General features: G+C 37.6%; 1 protein-coding gene across 2 annotated transcripts in view; it reads right to left on the minus strand.

Annotated features, from left to right (window-relative positions):
• The window catches only part of RAB3C (RAB3C, member RAS oncogene family), a 286,347-nt gene extending 264,257 nt beyond the window's left edge, over nucleotides 1-22,090 (minus strand). The window contains exon 1 of one of the 2 annotated variants that reach the window (XM_035291538.3): nucleotides 21,828-22,090. In XM_035291538.3, coding sequence (XP_035147429.1) covers nucleotides 21,828-21,845 — 18 coding nt within the window. In that variant the 5' untranslated portion in view covers nucleotides 21,846-22,090. Of the gene's footprint in view, nucleotides 1-21,013; nucleotides 21,172-21,827 lie in introns of those variants that run through there. The other variant, XM_017969908.4, reaches the window with a different exon arrangement.
• Nucleotides 22,091-26,276: the final 4,186 nt, after the last annotated feature.

Genomic DNA, 26,276 nt, shown 5'->3' on the forward strand with positions numbered 1-26,276 from the left:
ACAGACAGGAGGCAGGACTAGACTGCAGCTCCATACAGAGCAGCATACGGAGGCTTGCATTGTGAATTTTAGCTCCAGATTGAGGGCAAGAAAAAACCAGCAATCCTGAGAAGGTCCACAGACCCTCTGAAGGAAGCAGAGTGCTCCTCCAGGACCCAGAAGACACCCCCAGTACTGTGAGTGCCCCAACTGCGGAAGTGGGAAAGGGAGGCCCTCCTCTCCCAAATATACACCCCCAATGGAGAAGCTGAAGGTTTGTTTGTGGGAGAAGTTTCCTACTTTACCTGGAGCTGAGTCAAGTTAGAGAGCCAAAGTGAGCGAAATACAGGGGTAGAGGAAGCAGCAGAAAGGCCCTGGGAACTCGTGGGATCCCCAAGCAGCCCATTTTTGCCTGGCACCACAGAGGATTCATCCAGAGGGCAACCAGAGGAGGAAGGGGTAAAACTCCACAGGAAGAAGGATTTCTCTAGCTGAGCTTTCAACAATTTGACCAGGGCAAGAAGCTTCCTGGCCAGAACTCAGGGGAGGGTATGAATCCGAATCCAGCTTGCAGACTTCACAGACTGGGAAAGAACTAAAGCCTTTTTCTTTAGCAGCTGGGAGGAGGAAAGCCTTGGGCAAGTTTTCAAGCCCATCTTGCCCTCTGCCTGGAAACAGACTTGGGGCTGCTGTTGGGGGCACGGTGGGAGTGAGACAGCCTTTTGGTTTGTGTGGGAGCTGAGTGAAGCCTGTGACTGACAGCTTTCCCCCACTTTCCTGACAACCTCCATGACTCAGCAGAGGCATCCATAATCCTCCTTGGTACACAACTCCAGTGACCTGGAAATCTCACCTCCATCCCCCACAGCAGCTGAGGCAAGATTTACCCAAAGAGAGTATGAGCTCAGACAGGCCTAGTCCCACCTTCCATAGTCCTTCCCTACCCAACCACCCTTCTGGTAGTGGAATACAAAGGGCATATAATCTTGATAGTTCTAGTACCCCACCCACTGCCAGTCCCTCTCCATATACCACAGCTGATGCTTTCTGCAAAGTGCCACCTCCTGGCAGGAGGCCAATGAGCACAAAAATAGAGCATTAAACTACCAAAGCTAAGGACCCTCATGGAATCAACTGCACCCTCCACCACGTCCAGTGGAACAGGCGCTGGTAGACCGTGGCTGGGAGACCTATAGACAGTTCATATCACAGGACTCTGTGTAGACTATCCCTAGTACCAGCCTGGAGCCAGGAAGACTGGCTAGGTGGCTAGACCCAGAAGGCAGACAACAATCACGGCAATATGGCTCACAGGAAGCCACATCCACAGGAAAAGGACAATACTACATCAAGGGAACACCCTGCAGGACAAAAGAATCTGAACAACAGCCTTCAGCCCTAGACTTTCCCTCTGACAGAACTTACCCAAATGAGAAGGAACCAGAAAACCAACCCTGGTAATATGACAAAACAAGGCTCTTCAACACCTCCCAAAAATCACACTAGTTCATCAGCAATTAATCCAATCCAAGAAGAAATTCCTGATTTGCCTGAAAAAGAATTAAGGAGGTTAGTTATTAAGCTAATCAGGGAGGGACAAGAGAAAGGTGAAACCCCATGCAAGGAAATCCAAAAAAGGATACAATAAGTGAATGGAGAAATAGTCAAGGAAATAGATAGCTTAAAGAAAAAAATGATAAAAAATTCAGGAAACTTTGGACACACTTTTATAAATGTGAAATGCTCTGGAAAGTCTCAGCAATGGAACTGAAAAAGTAGAAGAAAGAAATTCAGAGATTGAAGACAGGGTCTTTGAATCAACCCAACCCAACGAAGACAAAGAAAAAAGAATAAGAAAATATGAACAAAACCTCCAAGAAGTCTGGAATTACGTTAAATGACCAAACACAAAAATAATCAGTGTTCCTGAAGAAGAAAATTCTAAAAGCTTGGAAAATATATTTGGGGGAATAATCAAGGAAAACTTCTCTGGCCTTGCTAGAGACCTAGGCACCCAAATACAAGAAGCACAAAGAACACCTGGGAAATTCATCACAAAAAAAATCATTTTTTTTGTGATCTTTAAACTATCAAATGACCCACCTAGGCACATTGTCATCAGGTTATCCAAAGTTAAGATGAAGGAAATAATCTTAAGGGCTTGAGACAGAAGCACCAGGTAACCTATAAAGGAAACCCTATCAGATAAACAGCAGATTTCGCATAAGAAACCCTACAAGCTAGAAGGTATTGGAGCCGTATCTTCAGCCTCCTTAAACAGAACAATTAACAGCCAAGAATGCAGTGAAACTAAGCATCATATGTGAAGGAAAGATACAGTCATTTCCAGACAAACAAATGCTGAGAGAATTTGCCATTGCCAAGCCACCACTATAAGAACTGCTAAAAGGAGCTCTAAACCTTGAAACAAATACTGGAAACACATCAAAACAGAAACTCATTAAAGCATAAATCACACAGGACCTATAAAACAAAAAGACCGTTATATGATGAATGCAACAGTACCTCACATTTCAATACTAACATTGAATGTAAATGGCCTAAATGCTCCACTTAAAAGACACAGAACCACAGAATAGATTAAGAACTCACCAACCATCTGCTGCCTTCAGGAGACTCACTTAACACATAAGGCCACATATAAATGGGTGGAAAAAGGCATTTCATGCAAATGGACACCAAAAGTGAGCAGGGGTAGCTATTCTTATATCACGGAAAACAAACTTTATTTATTTATTTTTATTAGACTTTAAGTTCTGGGGTACCTGTGCAGATTGTGCAGGTTACATAGGTATACATGTGCCATGGTGGTGGTTTGCTGCATCCATCACCCTGTCGTCTACATGAGGTATTTCTCCTAATGCTATCCCTCCCCAATCCCTCCACCCCCTGCTATTCCTCTCCTAGCCCCCTACCCTCCAGACCCAGTGTGTGATGTTTGCCTGTGTCTGTGTGTTTTCATTGTTCAACACCCACTTATGAGTGAGAACATGCAGTGTTTGGTTTTCTGTTCTTGTATCAGTTTGCTGAGAATGATGGTTTCCAGCTTCATCTGTGTCCCTGCAAATGACACGAACTCATCCTTTTTCATGGCTGTATAGTACTCCATGGTGCACTGTGCCAAATTTTCTTTATCCAGTCTATCATTAATGGGCATTTTGGTTGGTTCCAAGTCTTTGCTATTGTGAACAGTGCCACAATAAACATATGTGTGCCTGTGTCTTTAAAATAGAATGATTTATAATCCTTTGGGTATATACTCAGTAATGAGATTGCTAGGTCAAATGGCATCTTTATTTCTGGATCCTTGAGGAATCCCACACTGTCTTCCACAATGGTTGAACTAATTTACACTCCCACCAACAGTGTAAAAGTGTTCCTATTTCTCCACATCCTCTCCAGCATCTGTTGTCTCCTGATTTTTCAATCATCGCCATTCTAACTGGTGTGAGGTGGTATCTCAATGTGGTTTTGATTTGCATTTCTTTAATGATCACTGATAATAAGCTTTTTTTAATATGTCTGTTGACTGCATAAATATCCTTTTTATGCAGTCTGTTCATATCCTTTGCCTGCTTTTTTATGGTTTCTGTTTCCTGTAAATTTTAAAGCAATAGTGATTAAAAGAGATAAAGAGGGACATTATGTAATGGTAAAAATCCTTGTCCAACAGGAAAATATCACAATCCTAAACATACATGCATGCATCTAACACTGGAGCTCCCAAATTTGTAAAACAGTTACTAGTAGACCTAAGAAATGAGATAGACAGCAACACAATACTAGTGGGGTACGTCAATACTCCACTGACAGCACTAGACAGGTCATCAAGACAGAAAATCAACAAAGAAAGAATAGATTTAAACTACACCTTGGAACAAATGGACTTAACAGATATATACAGAACATTTCATCCAACAACCACAGAATACATGTTCTATTCAACAGCACATGGAACTTTCTCCAAGACAGACCATCTAATAGGCCATAAAATAAGTCTCAATAAATTGAAAAAAATAAAATTATATCAAGCATTCTCTCAGACCACAGTGGAATAAAACTGGACATCAACTCCAAAAATAACCTTCAAAACCATGCAAATACGTGGAAATTAAATAACCTGTTCCTGAATGAGCATTGGGTCAAATACAGAATCAAGATTAAATACAGATCAAAATTCTTCAAACTGAATGACCATAATGACACAACCTATTGAAACCTCTGGAGTGCTGAGAGGAAAGTTCATGGCTCTAAACGCCTATGTAAGCAAATCTGAAAGAGCACAAGCAGACAATCTAAGGTTGCACCTCAGGAAACTAGAATAACAAGAACAAACCAAACCCAAACCCAGCAGAAGAAAGGAAATAACCAAGATCAGAGAAAAACTAAATGAAATCGAAACAAACAAATAAAAATATAAAAGATAAATGAAGCAAAAGGCTGGTTCTTTGAAAAGATAAATAAAATTGTTAGACTATTAGCAAGATTAACCAAGAAAGAGAAAATTCAAACAACCTCACTAAGAAATGAAACAGATGATATGACAACTGATACCACGGAAATACAAAAGATCATTCAAGGATACTATGGACACCTTTATGTACATAAACTAAAAAACCTAGAAGAGATGGATAAATTCCTGAAAAAATACAACTCTCCTAGCTTAAATCAGGAAGAATTAGATACCCTTAACAGACCAATAACAAGATGCAAGATTGAAATGAGCAAACAAAAAAAGTCCAGGACCAGACAGATTCACAGCAAATTCTACCAGGCATTAATGTACACAAATCAGTAGCTCTTCTATACACCAACAGCAACTAAGCAGAGAATCAAATCAAGAACTCAACCTCTTTTACATTAGTTGCAAAAGAAAAAAACAACAACAAAAAACTTACCAAGGAGGCAAAAGACCTCTACAGAGAAAACTACAAAACATTACTGAAAGAAACCATAGACAACACAAACAAATGAAAACATATCTCATGCTCATGGATGGGCAGAATCAGTATTGTGAAAATGACCATACCGCCAAAAGCAATCTGTAAATTCAGTGCAATCCCATCAAAATACCACCATCATTTTTCACAGAATTAGAAAAAAAACTTAAAATTAGGATGAAAACAAAAAAGAGCCTGCATAGCCAAAGCAAGACTAAGTAAAAAGAACAAATCTGGAGGCATCATATTTCCTGATTTCAAACTAAACTATAAGGCCATAGTCATCAAAACAACATGGTACTGATATAAAAATAGGCATGTAGACCAATGGAACAGAATAGAGAACCCAGAAATAAACCCAAATACTTACAGCCAACTGATTTTCAACAAAGCAAACAAAAACATACAGTGGGGAAAGGGCACCCTTTTCAACAAATGGTGCTGGGATAATTGGCTAGTTACACGTAGGAGAATGAAACTGTACCCTCATCTTTCACCTTATACAAAAAATCAGCTGAAGATGTATTAAGGACTTAAACCTGAGATCTGAAACTATAAAAATTTAGAAGATAACACTGGAAAAAACCCTTCTAGACGTTGGCTTAGGCTAGGATTTCATGACCGAGAACCCAAAACCAAATGCACTGAAAACAAAGATAAATAGCGGGGACCTAATTAAACCAAAAATCTTTTGCACATAATAAGCAGCAGTCAGCAGAGTAAAGAGACAACCCACAGAGTGGGAGAAAATCTTCACAATCTATACATCTGACAAAGGACTAATATACAGAATCTACAACAAACTGAAACAAATCAGTAAGAAAAAAAAATCACATCAAAAAGTGGGCCAAGGGCATGAACAGACAATTCTCAAAAGAAGATATAAAAATGGCCAACAAATATATGAAGAAAATGCTCAACATCACTAATGATCAGGGAAATACAAATCAAAACCACAATGTGATACCACCTTACTCTTGCAAGAATGGACAAAACCAAAAAATCAAAAAAATAGTAGATGTTGGTGTAGATGCAGTAATCAGAGAACACTTCTACACTGCTGGGGGAATGAAAACTAGTACAGCCACTATGAAAAACAGTGTGGAAATTCCTTCAAGAACTAAAATTAGAACTACCATTTGATCCAGCAATCCCACTACTAGGTATCTACCCATAGTAAAAGAAGTCATTATTCGAAAAAGATCCTTGCACACACATGTTTATAGCAGCACAATTCACAACTGCAAAATCGTGGAACCAACCCAAATGCCCATCAATCAACAAGTAGATAAAGAAACTGTGGTACATATATATGATGGAATGCTACTTAGCCATTCAAAAGGAATGAATTAACAGCATTTGCAGTGACCTAGATGAGATTGGAGACTATTATTCTAAGTGAAATAACTCAGGAATGGAAATCCAAACATTGTATATTCTCACTGATACATGGAAGCTAAGCTATGAGGACACAAAGACCTAAGAATGATACAATGGACTTTGGGTACTCGTGGGGAAGAGTGGGAGGGAGGGGGTGAGAGATAAAAGACTACAAATGGGGTGCAGTGTACACTGTTTGGGTGATGGGTGCACCAAAATCTCACAAGTCACCACTGAAGAACTTACTCATGTAACCAAATATCACATGTCCCCCAATAACTTATGAAAAATAAAATGAAATGGAAAGAGAGAGAGAGAGAGTGTGAGCGAGAGAGAGAGAGAGAAATTGGGAATCTGGGAGAAAGTTAAAGTGGAATGGTTCCTGTTTTTCAATAGGATATCCTGATTTCTCTCAGCCTGTGTACTGAGTTCTTATTACCTGGGCCAAATGTGTTCTTCAAGAACTAATGACATGCAGATCCAGCTGGTTCATTCTGCCCTTCACCAAACTAACAAGTCTGAAACTTCAATCACCGAGAAGGATACTGGAAAAGGTATGGGAGCTTCTCTTTGCTTTTAGAAAGGATTTATGTCTTTGTTGAAGAGGAATATAGCCTAAACTTGATTTTATATGTATATAGATATACATACACATATATGTATATAAATACATATATAATCCCAGCTGATTTTATATATATATATGAAATACATGTATATGTATTGTAATGGTTTTTCACTTTGCTTTGAAATTTATAGATGTATACTGACAGAGTATCAAGAAAAAGAAGATGAACGTTATCAAACTATGTGAAAACCATTCCTACTAGTATCAAAGGCCAGTGTTCTCCTCTCAGCCCATACTATATAGTTCACTCCCAGTTTGGTTCCAGAGGTTTCCCTGAGTAGAGACAGCCTACATTGGGTCTTACCAGCAGAAGAGTAAAGGAGAACCCCAGACCACAGAGAGAAGATTATAAACGAGGTCTTCTGGGACAGGAATGACAGTGACTGGGAAAGCCCCTAGAATCTGACAGTGCAACAGTGCAATCCTGACAGCTGCAATGATGTGGTTGGCAAGCTGAGAACTAGATTCAGATGTGGTCCTGAAGCTCCTGAAGCTCAGGCCCTGGTCCCTGAAGCTCCTGCACATATAAATGTGGAAGCCAGGGTGTCATTAGTGCAGTCCTGGGATACCAGAGAGGACCCAGCTACTGGCAATCCAGGCCGTATAAATCACAGTGTGGTAAGAAGTAGGAAAATACCATTCCACTTATTTCCTATTTCTAAAATTATGTGCATGCAGATGGATCTGTGAAAAGGAGCATTCCACATTCTTAGTGGGATTTAAGCATGGATAAGAGCACACGCCCTGAGGTCAGGCTGCCAAAGAAGGAATCCCAGCTCTAATACTTGCCCCTTCACTACTTAGGAACATTTGGGCAAGATTTTTGTTTTGTTTTGTTTTGTTTTGAGACAGAGTTTCGCTCTTGTTACCCAGGCTGGAGTGCAACGGTGCGATCTCGGCTCACCGCAACCTCCGCCCCCTGGGTTCAGGCAATTCTCCTGCCTCAGCCTCCTGAGTAGCTGGGATTACAGGCACACGCCACCGTGCCCAGCCAATTTTTTGTAATTTTTAGTAGAGACGGGGTTTCACCATGTTGACCAGGATTGTCTCGATCTGCCGACCTCGTGATCCACCCGCCTTGGCCTCCCAAAGTTCTGGGATTACAGGCTTGAGCCACCGCGCCCGGCCGTTTTGTTTTGTTTTTACCTATTCCAAGCTGCAGTTTCCTCATCTGTATAAAACGAACAGTGAGACGAGCAATGGAAAAGTGTTGGTATATGTTAAATTCTCAGCTGAAGCTTCCATTATTATCTTTGATATTCTTCTTGATTAATTCCCACCAGTGCTATTCCCTGAAATGGAGATGGTCAGTTTTATAGAACATGCTTTCTCTTATTACCTAACTTCAGAGGGCAAGAGGTTTTAACATCCAACATTTTCCCAAGACTTTCATAATTTCCGAAATAGATGCCTTACATTTTCTCCCTATTTTCAATGATTATGACATGGAACAAAAAGCATTCATCAATATATCTCTTGGGGTAGAAGCTAAGACACTGAGATAACTGTATGTAGGTAGAAGTGTTCTGTGGTCCAGACAGACTGCGAGGAGAAGAATCTGGCCAAAGGCCATATTCCCTGTGATAGGACCTGTCTTATAACGCTGCCTGCCACCCAGTAACTTCTAAACCTGCTAAAATCATGAAATCCTTAAGAGCAAATGAAATTTTGTGGAAACCTGTAGAGAGCTGAGTTTCATGTCTGGACTAATAAGGGGAAGAATGCAAGTGGTAAGAAAATGTAAGAAAGGGAGCCCCAGGAACTCACAGGGCTGTGGGAAAACTGTCCTCTCCTACAGCTTTGAAGGTGTTTGGGTAACGTTTAACTTAACCTCTGATACTGGACTTGGAAAAATCACCAAAGTCCACAATATCATTATTTCAATATTGGGAATCATTAAAAGGCTTTCAGCTATATATACATGCATAAAATCTTGCATGTGATGATGATCACCATCCTTTCCCCTAAACCCCTCTAAAATAATAGTAAAGGGATTTCACAAAAGCAAAATATTTATAGACAAAGAGAAGTAGACAGGAGACAACAATAGAAAAGACAGGTCAAGTGAATAGACTGGAGAAAGCAGAATCCTAAGCCTGCTGAAAAACCCCACAAGAACTCTTGCCTGGCAGAACCAGGAAAGGCCTTGGAATTGGAGATACCAATTGTCTTGATTATAGGGTATGGCTAGGGTTACCAATTGTCCTGGTTTTCCAGGGAATGAGGAGTTTCATGGCACACAACAGAACTTTCAGTGCTAAAACAAGCCAGCTAGGCAGTGGGTCACCCTAGTTGTGGCTGGGGCATGCAAACAAGAGAATTGGTTGAAAGTCCAAACCCCACATCCCTCTCAATAGCCAAGCAACTATCTTCCCTTTATAAAACTCTGATAAAACAAAAGTAAGTTTAAAACATAAAAAAAAACCTCATCAAACATTCTTGACATTCACACTTTCTACATGCAGATGTCAGTTTGTAAAAATGAAAGGGCCCCTCTCTTAGCAACAAAATGTAAAGAATCCTTCGAACTTTTCTCGCAGATATGATAAAATATACATAAGATTTATCATCATTTCTTGGCAGCAAAAAACACCAGACATCGTGTTTTCAAATACCTGTTCTCTCCAGTTGGATACATTTTTATTTGGGAATACAAAACAAAATACTTTTAGGGTAAAGTAGATCCAAAATTCTTAGACATGCAGAACTCCACTCAAATTCTGCAGAATTAGAATATTTAGATTGAGGCCAGAAATCTGTCATTTTTTATAAGCACCTCGTATGTTCTTTTCATCAGTCAGGTTTAGAAATCATTGGATTAACAGACATTCATATGGACGCCAGAACAGGCATACATTGCCAAGGCCTCAGGGATGAACTATGAGGTGACTAAGTAATCTGACATTTAGGCTGAGATCCCTGGAAACATGGAAATATGATCCTAGCGCTCTCCACCAGCTGTTGTCTTCACGAGACACCCCTCTTGGTGATACAGTTCAGCAGATCTCACCATCATGTTGGCTCTTTTAGAGAAGGATCTCTAACCCTGTAATGCCCAGTCTGCCCAGACAAGCTGAATTCTGAGGAATATGTTGCATTAATCATCTCTGCCCTGGTAAAAGCCAGAACCTTCTGAGGACCAGAGATATAACCCACTGCAAGCACCTTACTAGACTTTGAGGAAGGACAACCTAGCAGTAAACATGTTCTCAAAGCTATGCAACTCTGCTCTGCTGAACTCAGTGGAAGGTGGCCTTGACTTTCTCCATCAGTCATTTTATAAATAACACACAATTGGGCTTTACTTCCCCCTTGCTCCATTAGAAAGTATCGACATCTAAAGGAAATCTGTGTCCAAATGGAGACCACAAAATGAGAAATACTCTTACAAGAATACCTCTTCCTGAGGAGAAAGAATAAACAGAATGGACGTACCCAGTGCTATGTGTTATAAGGAAAACCTCTCCTAAAAATACCTAGTAAAGTACTCTAAAAATTCCCACTTGAAGAAAAAATAAAAGCATATATGTTAATATTAATACATTTGTTTCCCAATAAGTTTTCATCATTAAACATTTTTTAAAACACTAAATTTTTTTTTTTTTTGAGACGGAGTTTCGCTCTTGTTACCCAGGCTGGAATGCAATGACGCGATCTCGGCTCACTGCAACCTCCGCCTCCTGGGTTCAGGCAATTCTCCTGCCTCAGCCTCCTGAGTAGCTGGGATTACAGGCACGTGCCACCATGCCCAGCTAATTTTTTGTATTTTTAGTAGAGATGGGGTTTCACCATGTTATCCAGGATGGTCTCAATATCTTGACCTCGTGATCCACCCGCCTCGGCCTCCCAAAGTGCTGGGATTACAGGCTTGAGCCACCGCGCCCGGCCCAGCACTAAATATTTTTAAAATATCAAAACACTTTAAAAAAAATATGAGCCATTGAAAAATGCCTTCTGAAATTTGCTACAAATATTGGTTCTAGTGATATCTTGCCTCCTTATTTCATCCATCAAGGTAGGTCATGTGTAGGAACAAGCAGTTTGTTGTCCATGTACTTATGAGACAAAAGAATATCTGGATTATCTGTGAAAAACTTGGCGTATTCACAGTCTACATGTTTTTGTTTCCAAATTGTATAACTGCCCCAATTAGGATGACTTACAAAGCCATTTTCATAGTCATAATCATCCCTGCTTTTCATTCAAAAGCTACGGCCACTATTATTTACTGCAAATAACAAACTCACCCAGCATATCCATAAAAGAATGTTCACATCACAGATGCACTACGTTTCTGTTATTCTTTTTCATTAGTCCTGCCACTCAGACAGGTGTTCAGTGGATCAAACATTCTAATGAAAAACTATCTTCTATTAAAGCTAACATCTACAGGTGAGAGCTACAGGCAAGCCAGAATTTGCCAATTGGTACTTAACACATCTTTTCTTCATGCTCTTTAATAACCCTTGAGCTGCGGCCACTTAAACAGAAAGTATTCATCAGCATTGGCTTGTAAGTTTCTTTGTCATCCAAGACACTTGGTGGCTAGCAAGTAACGCCCATTGATCTTTGATAAGCTAGAGTTAACAAATGGCAGCAGACAAGTGATGAGAGGCTGATGGCCTTACCTCTTACTAGCAGATTATGATTCCGGTAGCCAGACATAAAGAGTAAGACTGTAGGAGCTAAGTGGCTATGATTCCATGTTTTTCTCAGACAGGAGGCCGAGTAGGCACAAAATGTGGTTTTTTGAAGGTCGTTAGACCTAAGTTACTAATACTATCCCCCAGCCAACCAGCTTGCTGGAAAGTGCAGCAGGGAACTACCGGCCCTTTCTTTTCGCCATTCACTAGAGGACTGAAGACCTAGAACACTTACTCCTATGGTTTCATTGTTTAGTGAATGCAAAAATACTTCATTATCTCAGCAGAACTGACAGGACGCTTCAAACAAATATGAAACATGTTGCTGTTAGAAAAGCATTTTGTTTCTGCAGGGTTGAAGCTATTAAGGAATACATAAGTGGCAAAAGAAAGTAATTGTTAAAGTTATTTTATTTTTACAATTTTGCACCTTGTTGAAATTTCAAAAAGTATCTTGAAGCCCACAATTTGATTTCAAAAACACAAAGAAAAAGTATCATATCACAGGGACAATGCTCAATAGAAATATAATTAAATGATAGAAATGTAAATGTAAATATAAGTATTTTTCCAAAACAATCTACAAAAGATAATCAAAGCACTAATATTACTGTTTACATTTCTCTATCACCTTTCCTATAAGAAACTCAGTTAATAACTGTGCTTCCTTGGTTTCTGCACAATTCTAGAAATGAATCTTATTAACCTCTTTCAATAGTCAAACACTTCATCCCAAGAGCTAATATCTATCTTCACTGGAAACAAGTTTTTAGTGTAAAAGGAGCCAATATTGAGCCTCAAAGGAAAAGTAAAATAACTAAAATGAACAATTCCTAGATAGCTTTAACAAAAGACTGAAGATGACAGAAGAAAGATTCATTAAACTTGAAATGAATCAATAGAAATCATACAATCTGACAAATAGAAAGAAAAATTTGTTTAATGAACAGAGCCTCAGTTATCTGTGGGATATCAGAATTCTAACATACATGTACTTGGCAGTATCAAAAGGAAAAAGAAGAAAATAATTGGGTAAAAAAATACTTGAAGATGTAATGGCTAAATAAATTTCCAATTTGGTGAAAAATATAAACTTATATGTCTGAGAAGCTTATCCAATTTTTCAATCTGACTAAATATAAATAAAATGACACCTAGGCACATTATAGTCAAATTGTTTCAACTCGAAGTTAAATAGAAAGCCTTGAAAACAGATGAGAAAGAATGACATTATATACAAGGGTATGATAATATGAAGAACAGTTGAACTCACATCATAATGGAGGTCAGCAGACAATAAAACAGCATATTTAAAGGACCAAAAAAAATCAACAAGAAATTTTATATGTAGCAAAACTCTTATTCAAAATTGAAGGCAAAATATTTTTAAAAAATGAAAATGAAAAGCCCAACTCTATACTGACTACAAGATTCACAGTTTAAATATAAAGACACATATAAGTTGAAAATAAAATTACAAAATTAAATATATACCATGAAAATACTATTAAGAAAGCAAGAGTGTCTGCATTCTCTATTAATATTAGACTACATAGACTTTAAGACAAGGAGTGCTGCTGGAGATAAAGTGGGACATTTCATAATATAAAAGGGAAAACTACTCGGGCAGACACATTTAAAAATATGTGTGTGTAGCTAATAACAGAGTCTCAAAATATATGAAAAAACTCAAAAGAACTAAAAAGATAAATAGGCAAATTGACAATAATAGCTGGAGATTTGAAAATCTCTTTCTCAGTAATCGATAGAATAGACCAAAAATCAATAAGGATATAAAAGATCTTAGCAACACCACACAATGCCATAACCCAATTAATATTTAGAGACTACTACACTGCACAACTACAGCACACACAGGAACACGTGGAATATTGATAAAGTCACACCACATGCTGAACTAAAAACAAATCAACAATTTAGAAGATTAAAATCTTAAAGAATATCTTCTGCAGTAGCAATAGAATTTAACTAGTCATCAGTATCAATACAATATCTGTAAAAATACTCAAGTCTTTGGAAATTAAACATACTTTAAACCCATGGATTAAACAAAATTATGAGTTCCAAATAGTTTGAAATAAAATATACTGTAAACACTACATTCAGAAATGTGTGTTTGTCAGCAGGAGAATCACCTGAACCCAGGAGGTAGAGACTGCAGTGAGCTGAGATCCTGCCACTGCACTCCAGCCTGGGCAACAGAGTGAGATTCTGCCTTAAAAAAAAAAAAAAAACAAAAAAAAAAACAGTGAACTAAATTTCTACCTTAAGAGTCTAAATAAAGAAAAGGTTCTACTAAGTAAGTATAAGAAACACAAATATAGTTTTTTTAAAAAAACTAAAAAATCAATAAAATACAAATTAAACAAAATTAACAAAGGTAAAGGTGATATTAATATTGATATAAACATTTAGTAAGACTGGCATGAGAAAGAGGGAGAAAACTCAGATGATCAGTAATAGGAAAGAAAGGGGATATCATTATAGATCCTACAGAAACTTAAAAGGCAATAAAAATATTTTTAACAACTTTGTGTTAATAAATTGGAGAAATAAGGTCAAAAACAATTTACCAAAACTGACTGAGAATAAAACAGAGAATTTTGTATATGTATATTTAGTTTTCTATTGCAGCTATAATGGATGTTTAAAACCACACTCACTTATTGTTTACTGAGCCAGAAATCTCAGCTGGGTCCTCTGTTCACTTTGCTTAGCTCTCTACATGGCTAAAATCAGTGTGTTGGCTGGACTAGGTTTTCATCTGGAGACTCAAAGATAGTTCCACTTCCAAACTCATTAAGATTGTCACCATAATCCAGTTGCTGGTGGTTGTAGGACTAAGGTCCCTGCTTCCTTGATACGTCCTTCTTCATCTTCACACCAACAATTTTTTTCATGTTTTGAAACTCTGACTTCTTCTGCTACATCACTCTGACTTCAATGAGAGAAAGTTCTCTATTTTTAAGATGTCTTGTGATTAGATTGGACCTACCTGATAATGCAGGTTAATATCTCTGTTTTAAAGTTTATAATATTAATTACACCTGCAAAGTCCATTCACTTACGTAATGTAACTTATTGTTACAGGGTTAGTCCATGGAGAATTTTGGGAGGGATGCTATTCTGCCTACTGCAATATACTAAAAGGAGATAGAGAGACAGACAGACAGACAGACAGATAGATAGATAGATAATAGAGATATTAGTATATCAAAGAACATTTTTTAAATTATGGAACTCTTATTTAAAATTTTCAGAAACAAAATTCCAGGCTCCACTGGCTTCAATGGTAAACTCTATTAGACATTTAACAAACCAAAATATACCCAATCTTATACAACAAAAATATTCAGAAAACTGAGAGGCAAAGAGTACTTCTCAGCTTGTTTTATAAGCATAACTCCAATACTATAACTTTATTAAGGTACTAAGAGAAAATCATAGCCAAATATCCATCATGACATATGCAAAAAAATACTTAACAAAATAAAATAAAGCTTAATCCAGCTATATATAGAAAGAAGAATATATCATGACCAGTATATACTGGGTTTGTCTAAGGAATGCCAGATTAACTAAAAAATCAATCCATGTAATCCAACAAACTAAAATAGATAAACTGCACGATCACATCAATAGATGTAGAGCAAGCATTTCACAAAATTCAACACCCATTTTTGTTAAAAACAGTTTTCTCATCAAACAGAAATCAAATTTATTCATTATAGTAAAGAATATCATACCAAAACATAACAAAAAAGTAACAAAACCTGATAGCTAACTTCACACTTAATGATAAAAAAATGGCCTTCCCTCCTAAAATGGGGAACAAGATAAGGATGTCCCCTGTCATAATAGATATCACACGTCTACTCAACATTGTACTAGTTGTTCTATTCTATAAGGTAAGGGAAAAAAGTCAATCTCTGGAAAGAAAAACGTAAACTATCTCTATTTGCAAATAATATGATAGTTTATGTTGAAATTTCTAAGGAATCTTAAAAAAGAACATAGAAATAAATATAGCAAGCCCTCTGGACACAGTCAGGACAAACAGATCAGAGTCTGGATACAGACCCCACCTATAATTAATTACCCATTACCCTAAACGTCATCAAAATTCAAAAAATCCTCATCAAAAGGCGGTATTTAGAATTTGAATGCACAAGCCACCAACTGGGAGAAAATTTTATTTATATAACTGTCTGACTTGACAAAGGACTTACTTGAAGATGAAAGATCTCTTGCAACTAAACAATAAAAACCAACCCCTCAAATGAATAAAAGGTTAGAACAGACACTTCACAAGGGAAGATAAGTAAATGACCAATAAGCATGTAAAAACATACTCAACACCATTCATCATTAGGGAAATTCAAATTTAAATCATAATGAGATACCAGAAAACACTCATTAAAGTAGCCAAAATGAAAGACCACTGACATTACATGTCGTTGAAGATGTGGAGCAACTAAAACTCTCTCATACATTGCTGGTGAGAATTGGGGGTCCTCCCACTTTGGCAAAAGATTTGATTGTTTCTTGTAAAGCTTAATACACACTTACCATTTATCCCAGCAATTTCACTTTCAGATATTTACCCAAGAGAAGTGAAAAGATATTATCATAAAATAGAACAATAGAAAAAACGATTATAGCCTTATTCATAATATCCCCAAACCAGAAATTATCTCAAAGTTCATAAACAGGATAATGAATTTTAAAAGTATAACAAATTGATTTAAAAAGTGTAATATTCAGCAATAAAATGGAATGAATTACTGATACACACAAGATGGATGAATCTCATACGCATTATGCTGAACAAAATAAGCCAGACTCAAACGAGAACATATTTTTTCATTCCACAGTATGTTCATACTGCATGTTCTACAGAACTATATAAAGTTCTGGAACAAATCAAACTCTTTTATGGTTAAAAAAGTAAAAAGTTTACTGCATAGGTAGATTAGGAAAAAACATGAACTGTCAGGGGTGATTAGAAACGTTCTATATCTTTATAGTGGTATGTGTTACACAGATCTATACATTTGTCGATATTCATCAAATTGTTCACTTAAGATTTGTGCATTTCCATGAATATAAACATTATCTTAACAAACCTAAAATTAATTAATGAAAAGCGCTAAAGATCTATGTAATTCTGAATAACTCCTAAAGACTTAATATTCAGAGGCTGTAGTATCCTCGGTAATAAACTGACCTTCTAAGTTGATTCCCACAGAACCTCTGAACCACATTAATAAAAAAAGGGAAAAATGGTTGGAAAACCTTTAATCTATATGAGAACATTTTTTTGAGGTGGCCCAGCTGCTTGTACTTAGTGAATTGAGTGGGCAAGAGTAGTTTCAAGAAAACCTATTCCTCAGCATAGACATATATTTCCTTCCTGGAATATGATGGTAAAGAAAGGATTGCCAATTCCAATACAAGCCTAGAATGGTGGCAGAAAATTATGACAATTTTGTGGTTTTAATGGAAAACCATTCTTATACCACAGAAGTGAATTTTTGCTATAGGTTAAGTTACCTTGCTATCCTCCACTTCCCTTTACAGGAGAAAAGTGAATATGTGAGCAATTAGCTCAAATGGAGTAAGGAAGAATTTCTCATTTCTGTTTCTGTAAAGGATGAGGACTGCATTTCCATTTCTCAGAAACATAGAGGGATGATCACTGAGGATGAATATGATTGAGTTCAACAATAATGAAATGCAAGAATGCCATGTACTTCCCATAGCCAAATAAAACAGTGATATTTAGACTTTAATTCTTTGCAATTTTGTTTTGTGTACAGCATGGCTAACTTTAATATAAAACTAGTGGTTTTTACTTCCACTTAATCTTCAGCCTACATCTATAGTCCTTCTTCAATACTCCTCATCTTAAACAATTTTTTGGGGCCCTCTTCTCCATGCTTTGGGTAGATATTTTTCTTTGAATTTTTTGTCAATAGTCAGAAGTGCATTTATGAAGTGATCCAGAAAACTTGTGGATAACAAAATAGAAAAGTAAGCATTTAGTCAGGGTCAATGAATTCCACTTTGGTCCTATAAGAGAGTATGTGAACCTGCCAGAAATTATAGTAGATAGAAGCGAGCCATTTTTAAAACATGGGCCCTTTTCAAATATTCGGTTTAGTTTATGCAAGTTTATTTTATAAAAACAAGATAGGGCCATTTTTTCTTTCTTCTGAACCAAATGAATGACTCAAAAAATTATATTAAGAGTTGTCTCATTCTTTACACCACCCATTTTTGTCTTCTTGAGGAATCAAAAGTAACAGAGGAAAGAACATGGGTTTTCTAGACAGAGAAATCTGGCAGAAATTTTACTCTATTCTAGCAGGAAAGTTATTTTGTCTTAATAAGTTCAAGTGATTGTGCCTGTAATTAGGGTAATGGTGGCCACTAGGATTTATATTGTCATAAAATATATACATACACACATATGATTGTTATATATACAATAAAAAAATAAAAATTATTTTATACATACACACAAATATAATGAGACCTGAATCTAAGTCACAGGGCTTGGCACAGGCAAGGCACTAGATAAACTAGAATTTGTTCAATGTGGCTCCTGAATCAAATGACAATTTGTTAACCAGAGTCTTGTCCTCAAGTCATGAGAACTGCTGTTTCTCATTTCATTTGGCCTTCAGGATTTATGTATACACTGAATGAAAGACACAAATGACCATCTCCTGCATTGGAATTCTAAGCCTATCGCTTGGGACACTTACCAAATGCTATTCCTGGTTATTTAGTTAGAAAGGAAATAAAGACGTCAGAGACTATCATTGTATATTATTTTAGTAATTACTATAAAAAACAATTATCCCTTATTTTCCATCAATTCGAAAAGAAATATTTTTGATAAAATATGCACATGTCAAAGATAACTACCTTGAACAGAACACCAAGTTATTTATATAGATATATCAAATGCTTTTTAAAAGACCTTATACGATTTTCAAAAGGCTTCTTTGATTTAAAAAAATATAAGTAGTAAATTGGGAAATAAGCAAAGACATTAAAAAGCTCATTTTGTTTCACATCAACAAATGAACTAAATATTTTTTAAGGCAGAGAAGAAATCCCTTAGAATAAGGAAACCATAAAATGAGGTTTTGCTTGTGAGTCATCTTCTAGAGACCTGAGTAAAGAAATATTTGGGACATATATTTAAAATGATGATGTAGTTCAGTCTTTAAATGGAAAAAAGTCAACTATTTATCTTGTTGCATTGTCATATATCAAAGTCAGGTGAAACTGATTACAATTCAGAAATATTGGTGCTATAACATTACTTGTTACTTTAAAATATTCAGAGTAAGCTTATAGTTTTTATCCTATTATTATATAGTTTTGAAAACTGATAATAATGGAGATGGGGTCACCATAACAACAATTTATTAAGTTGAATTAAAGCATGTGCTTTAATTAAATATGCTTTTAAAAAGTCTTTGATTTCCTAAAATGTACATTACTCATGACAGCATTTGGAAATTTTAAATTTCAAAGACTTTGTCCAATTACTAAAAATACATTATAAATATGACAATAACTCTATCCACAAGCAAATTAATTTCATTTTACCTAATTTTTATTTTAGTTCTTCATTAAAGTTTTTACTGAAATAGAAAATCACAGTGCCTACTACATAGTTGGTGAAGACAAAAAATAATTTTAACTATTTCCCAAAACATTACTTTAATATAGTTCTGTAATATTTTAATGACCCTTCTGAATATTCTAAGCAACTCCTGTAGGAAAGCAAAATTAATATACAGTGTGGTTAAATTTTTAATAATTTATTTTGATTGAAAAATATTGGTGCATATATAGAGCTGACTTTAAATATTAGCAATCTATTTTTCAAAAATTCTTGGAAATCTTTTTTATTGTGTAAATTCAAGATGTACATGTTTTCCTATACATATACATGGTGAAGTGTAATGATCTACTTTTAAAGCCTACTGTTAATGTTTACTTGTAATAAAATATGATTAATTTAGACAGTTGGCTCCTGGCAGCATCTCCAGTAATAGAAAATTATCATAAACCAATGTATCTTATTTCAACAGCCTGTACCTTTATTGTCCTTTCAGATTCTTTTCACATCAGGTCTAAATAATAGAAAGCTAAGTCACAAATAGAGGTATTAGAAGACACACAATGGGGCCACTGTTCCCTGGAACAAATCATATTTTCAATAACTCATAAGTAATTTGAGGACTTCCCTTATATAATCCTCCAACAAACAATTTAATCCTATAGGTTTTTCATTTAACAGTCCAGTCAGCGTTTCTTAATATACATAACCCATAAAATAAATTAAAAGTAAATCAAAACATATGTTTAAAGTCCATGATTCATGAAGAAACCAATTGGAAAACACTGAAGCCCGAATTAATGTAAAATATTTATACTGTTGGGTTTGGCAACAGAGGTGGGTTCTCAGGAGAGAGAGCACATTCCAAATGATGTATTCCATTCTCCTCTCAACCCCATTCATAAAAGGCTTTCTGTTACGCAGTGGGATCACTGCTTGATTAATAAACACAAGCTGATGTTTAGCATTAACTGGCTGTACATAGAGACGAGAATTATTACTCATCTGTACTTAAAAACAAAACTTAAGCAAGATGCTTAGGCAGAGGTACTTCTGCACCGGAGTACTTCGCATTTCTCAAAGGAAGCAAACCTAAGAATGTGACTGAAATGCGTAATCCGAGAACAAATAGGCACGTAACACAGGAAAGCTCAGAGGACTCAGAAACGGAGTAAACCAGTTGTGTGGACAGCGATGCGGGCATAGCTCCGGGATATGCCAAGCCCCGCTGTGTTTTCTATTTTCTGCTGATACTGGGAACTTAACTGAAGAAAGGGGACTTTGAGGAGCCTAACGTTGGCTTCTCTTTATTTAATGTGCCTTCAACCAAGCAGAATTCGCTCTGTGCCTACTCCAGTGGGGAGTCTTCAACCCCGAATCTGACCTATCTGCCTCCAATCCGTGAGTTTTCACCGCAATCTCAAACCTCGATGCCAAGAGAGAAGATCAATGCCAACACGAGATTGCATGCTCCTCTGACTTTTGTTTGCTCGGGTTTTCATTTTAGACGGACACTCTTATCCTCCTTTCAGAGCCTAGAAAGATTGTGAATAGCCCGATCCCTCATCAAGACAGCCCCAATCACAGCTACACAGAGCTTAGAGAAACCCAACTCCGTGCCCAGGGTCATGTCCCAGAGCCGCATCTCCGCGGGTGGCCGCCAGACCTTCCATTAGGTTGGACACAGTTTGTACGCGGAGAGAGGGGAAAAGCATCTCTTTCAATTCCTCCCGAGGCCACTCTTTCTTTATGGACCCACCTGCATGGGCGCTTCGTGTCTCATTGTTGGCAAATGTTCTTTCTCTCTGGCTAGGACAGCACTGACCCGGGCTTCCGGTCAAGCGTGCACAACCCGCGCGCTCCAAGCTCCACACTCTGCACTCTTGGGGTTCGCTCACCGGCTCCAACATCAGCACCGGAGCTGTCCTCTCCTGGCGCCGCACACGCGTACTGGCGGGGAGCCGCGTGCGCTCCTGGGAGCTGTAGTCTCTGCCTGAGGGGCTTCCCAGCGAACGAGTGACCAGTGAACTACAACTCCCGGCAAGCAAGCAAACTCTTAAACACGCTCAATCCGCCAGTCGGGCTCGGCCGCGGAGCCTCCCTTCTCCTTTCGAAACGCTCCTGGGTTACCTCTCCCAGTCTTCCCTACGTTTTTCCTCGCCAGGGGCAGGTGAAAGTAGCCTCAGCTTATCTCAGCTGGAGATTTTTCTTTCTAAACGCCGCCTATCAGGAGTAGATTGTGATTTCCTGATTAGGAAGCACACTATCTTAAGGTAATTTCCAATGCAAACGAAGCCAGAGCTGGTCTCTGGGACTCTCCCCCACTACCCTCTACCCATCCCGAATCGGCAAAGTTTCTACGTTTCCTTAGGCAGAGTGGGGCGGTTTTACAGTCTTTTTCGGCAAACATGGGGGAAAAAGACGATGAAGGGTATATACATAAGGAAAGGGGTTATCCGCACAATTGCACTGAGAAGACGCGCGCGGTACACACTCACACAACCCACACACCAAAGTGCGTGAAAGCGAGATTTCTGGCTAAGCACCCCAAGGAACTCCCTTTGCCTGCTTACCTTTCCATACAGCTCCATTACAACTCGAGGCTCGGAAATGCTCAAGTGCCCTCCCTACAAAAGAGATTAGGGCTACGTAGGAAGCGGGGCTAAAAGGAAAAGGCACAACACAATAGAAGGGGTAGGGGTGGCGTCTGCCGGAGAGAGAAAGGAGGGACGTGGAGAAGACAGCTGATTTAGATGGAGGGCTTCTTTCCTCTGGAGGGAAGGCGTGGAGTCTTCAAGCAGCAGCTGCAGAGAAAGGGCTGAGTCTCTTAGGAAGTGCCAGGGGCGCGATCGCGCTGGGCAGCCCCTCCCCAGACCCTCCCCCGCACCTTCCGCCGTCATTAGCGCACACACACAGCCGCTGGCCGCAGGCTGCAGAGCTGATAGGGCACTGGGTTATTTACCAAGAGCAAGCCACTTAAAATGAGCACATTCATCACTGGAGCCCAGAAGCACCGTCACAGAATGAGATGAGAGACCTCTATTAAGTTATCCTGTCGTTTCTTTAACACAAAATCATGCCTCATATTACAACGGGACTCCTCCCAGATTAGTTCAAAAAATGGTTTTGAAATCTCGGAACTGTACTTTTGTTACACTTACCCTTTTCCTGTCAGTTGACTAATAGGTATGACTATCCGTGTCCTCTGTAACTATCTAGAGACAGCCCTCTCTACTGAAAAGTAAGTGTTGATCATCCAGCAAATGAGCCCTGCCTTGGCATGAAATCAAAATTATATCAGAGGCAGAGTGAAAAAGGGATGATTGTGAAACTGGCGTGGAGGTGTGAAAGGAATAACTTGAATCAGCTTTAAACTTCATTGCAGCAGTAGAACAGAGGTTCTGAAACTTAAATGTACTTGAAAATCTGTTGGGACGGAGAAGAAAAATTTTAAGCCACAGGTCGAGATTCTGATTCACTAGATCTTTTGAGAGGTCTGGGAATTAGCATTTTAAACAAACACCCCAACAATTCCGATGCAAGTGGTTCCTTTGCCATAATTTGAGAAACATTGTCTTAAAAGAATCTTTGTGTAAGACTTTTTCAAAGATGCAAACCTCAAAAATTTGACAGTATGGACTCATTAATGCAGCAGTCTCATATTGGGAACTGCCATATTCAATATTTCCATTAATTTTAGTTGATTGTATTATTTAACAACCCTATAATCTGTCTTCTCTTTTTGCAATTAGTGAGAATTGAATGTGATATTGCCTAAGTAAGTAGTTTTTATAACTATTCAGAAAATACATTTAAGCCAGGTGTGGTGGAGTACACCTGAAGTTATAGCTACCCTAAAGGCTGAGGCAAAAGAATCATTTGAACCCAGATAACTCAAATGATTCATCTGGGCAACATAGTGAGACCCACCATCTGAAAAAAGAGAAAAGACATACATTTACAAATATCAACCTTATAGTTGAAAGTTGTGCGATGCTTAGAGAAGTTTTATGTAAGTTAGCTAATAACAAATAAAATTAAAAGTTGAAAGGAAATCCAATATCATATGTATCACAGAAGCAGCTTATCAGAAGTATGACTTATGCAATGTTTTAAATTAAGAAGTATCTAAAGAGGCATCTCTTTAAAAATTGTTTTCAAGAGAAATGCCAACAAAATGATACTGACATTTAAATGTATAGAATTTTTTGGCATTTAATAATATTTGCATAGCTACTTAGAGCCTGCCTTTCTTTAGAACAACTTCCTGTGTTTTTTGTACTATCATCACTTTCTGAAATTCTCAGAATTCAGTCTGATATAGAGCATATTTAAACATTATAAATATTTACCTTGCAAATTTACTATTCTTTGAGAAGTTTATCCCTTCTCAACGTTTCACTAAAATTATGTACATCTTCAGATTTTTAAAATATGTCTTTGTAGAAGAACCCATGAAAATTTAGTTTTTAGCTCCATTCTCCTCATGCAAAGCTAAGCCACAGAGATCCTGAATAGAAGTTTCAAGACCACAGGCATATAGTGTATCGGTTAGTTTTGCTGTGCAACAAGCAACCTCAAAACTTAGTGATTTAAACAACCACGTTTTTAGTTCATAATTCTGTGATGAACTAAAAACGTGGTTGTTTAAATGGGCCTTGATAATTGGGCCTGATTTTGGTTATGTATGCATCTGTAATCAGCTAGAAGTCAGCAAAACAGCTCTGCTTCTTTCAGATTGTCTGGCTGTTGGCTAGGGGATAGGACAGGAACAGATATACATGTTTCTGATCTTCCAGCAGCATATCTCAGGTTTGCATATGTGGCAGCTTTGTAGGGTTACAAGAGAAAATGCAGAGACATAACACCTCTTAGAGCTTAGATTCAGAACCACCATAGCATAATTTCTGCTGCATTATATTGGCCAGAAAAAGTCCTAACTCAACTCAGATTCAAAAGATGGAACAATCGATTTCAATTCTTCATGAAAGAAACTTTAAAATCACATTCCAAGAAATCTTGGATACAGGAAGGTATGGAGAATGTGGCCACTGTTGCAACCTCCTACATCCAGGCAGGTATCCTCATGGAGGCTCTCCCACTTTGGAGGCTATGCATTCTGATAAGCCCCTGCCTCTGCTGTTCTGGAAACCATAAATTTCACCACTTTCTTGGTTTCAGGGGTTCTATGAACATCATAGGGCACCTCTTTAATCACAGTACATCTGCTGATTTTCTCTTTGAGAAATACAGTTTAATTATTCACATGGACCTAAGCTTTTAGTAGTGAAGACGTATATGGGAAACTCCCTCCAGCATACCCTGTGAATTACTTCTCTTTCTGACTGTTAGCTACATCAGGAAGATAACTCTTCCTGGACAGAAGGATCAGAAGCCTGGTCATTATTACTGCGAAAAGAGAGTATCTTTCACTCTTCTGTGACCACCCTACAGAAAAAAAAAAGAGTCAATCATTCCTCAGTAGCGATTCTGTCACAGTACATTCTCATTTAATCTTCTTGCCACAAACCTTATAAGAAACTTGAATTAGAATTATTAGTCATTTTCAAAACAAATTTTTGTAAGCAATGCCTTGTCCACAAAGGCATTATCTATGTCAAATAACTGTGACCACTCACAACTTACTTTTTTTCGATCTGTTCCTTTAGCTCTTTCATAGTCTGAGTGTACATGTTTCTTAGAGAAGGATAGCATATCATTATAAAGCACATTTCATTCTAGTTCAAACAACTATAGTTGAAGTACTCTTTTCTTTATATTGCCATGATTTTTGGAAGATGCATTTTCTTGATTTATTTGCAAATGAACCCTACATAAAAAAGGTTTTTTTTATTTTTTCTACAAAAAAACTATTTTCTCTAGTTTTTCTTTTTCTACAAAAGCCTCTTCACTTAAAAGCTTATTAAAATCCTAAAAGTCACACTAAACACAAACTCCCTAGTACCATAGATGAATATCATGTCTTTAAGAAGGCCAGAGTAGAAGGAGAAGGAGAGTGAGAAAGTCATGTTTATCTATGACTTGCTTTATATTACGGGCTGTGCTAGACGCTTCATACAATTTAAATAAATATTTACACTAGCAAGAAGTAATTACGATTGCCTTCTATATTAACAGGAAAAGAGGACATGGTCAAACTGGGTAATTTGTAGAGAACTTAATAAAGAGACTGTTTACCATGAGCAGTGTTAGTGGAAACACAGAGGGCGAGTAGAGTACCCTGGGAATATAAGCAGCAGAGAACTAGTGAGAAGTTCTAGCCAGAGGGTCTGAGACCATGAAAAACAGAATCTACTGAAAATGCTGTTGAAAATGAAGTCTGCTGTAGAAGGAAATTACCAGCACTTCCACCCTCTGTCTCCTGTTGGCTCCCCATTGGCTGAATCTGACCAGAATCCAGAGCCTTGGAGCCTGTCGATGAAGTGCAGGCACTCAGACTCCTAAGATAGAGCTGTGTGGAAAAAGGAGAAGGAGGTAAACCAGGAGACATCAGCATATTTCCCCTGCATCCCCCCATTTTAAAGATGAACAGGTTGAGAGTTAAAGAAAATAGCTTCAGGAGGTCATTGAGGTAAAACAGAATATAAAATCAGGTCTTTCTTGCTCTCTTTGCATAATATGTGTTCACTATCCTATTGAGTTTGGTAAAGAGAAAAAAAAATATATATATATATATACTCACCATGAAGAGTATTTTCCAAACCAATTCCATCCCCTGCCCAACTTTAACTTCCACATCCATATCATCCCCAGGACTACACAGTCAGGGATGGTTAGTTTTGTTTAAAAAAAATTTTTTTTTTATTATACTTTAAGTTCTGGGGTACATGTGCATATGTTGCAGGATTGTTACATAGATATACACGTGCCATAGTGGTTTGCTGCCTCCATCCCCTCATCACCTACATTAGATGTTTCTCCTTTTTTTTTTTTTTTAATTTTTTATTTGATTATAGGTTTTGGGGTACATGAGCAGAGCATGCGAGACAGTTGCGTAGGTA

This window comes from Callithrix jacchus, chromosome 2, assembly GCF_049354715.1.
Source record: "Callithrix jacchus isolate 240 chromosome 2, calJac240_pri, whole genome shotgun sequence".
Lineage (NCBI taxonomy): Eukaryota > Metazoa > Chordata > Mammalia > Primates > Cebidae > Callithrix > Callithrix jacchus.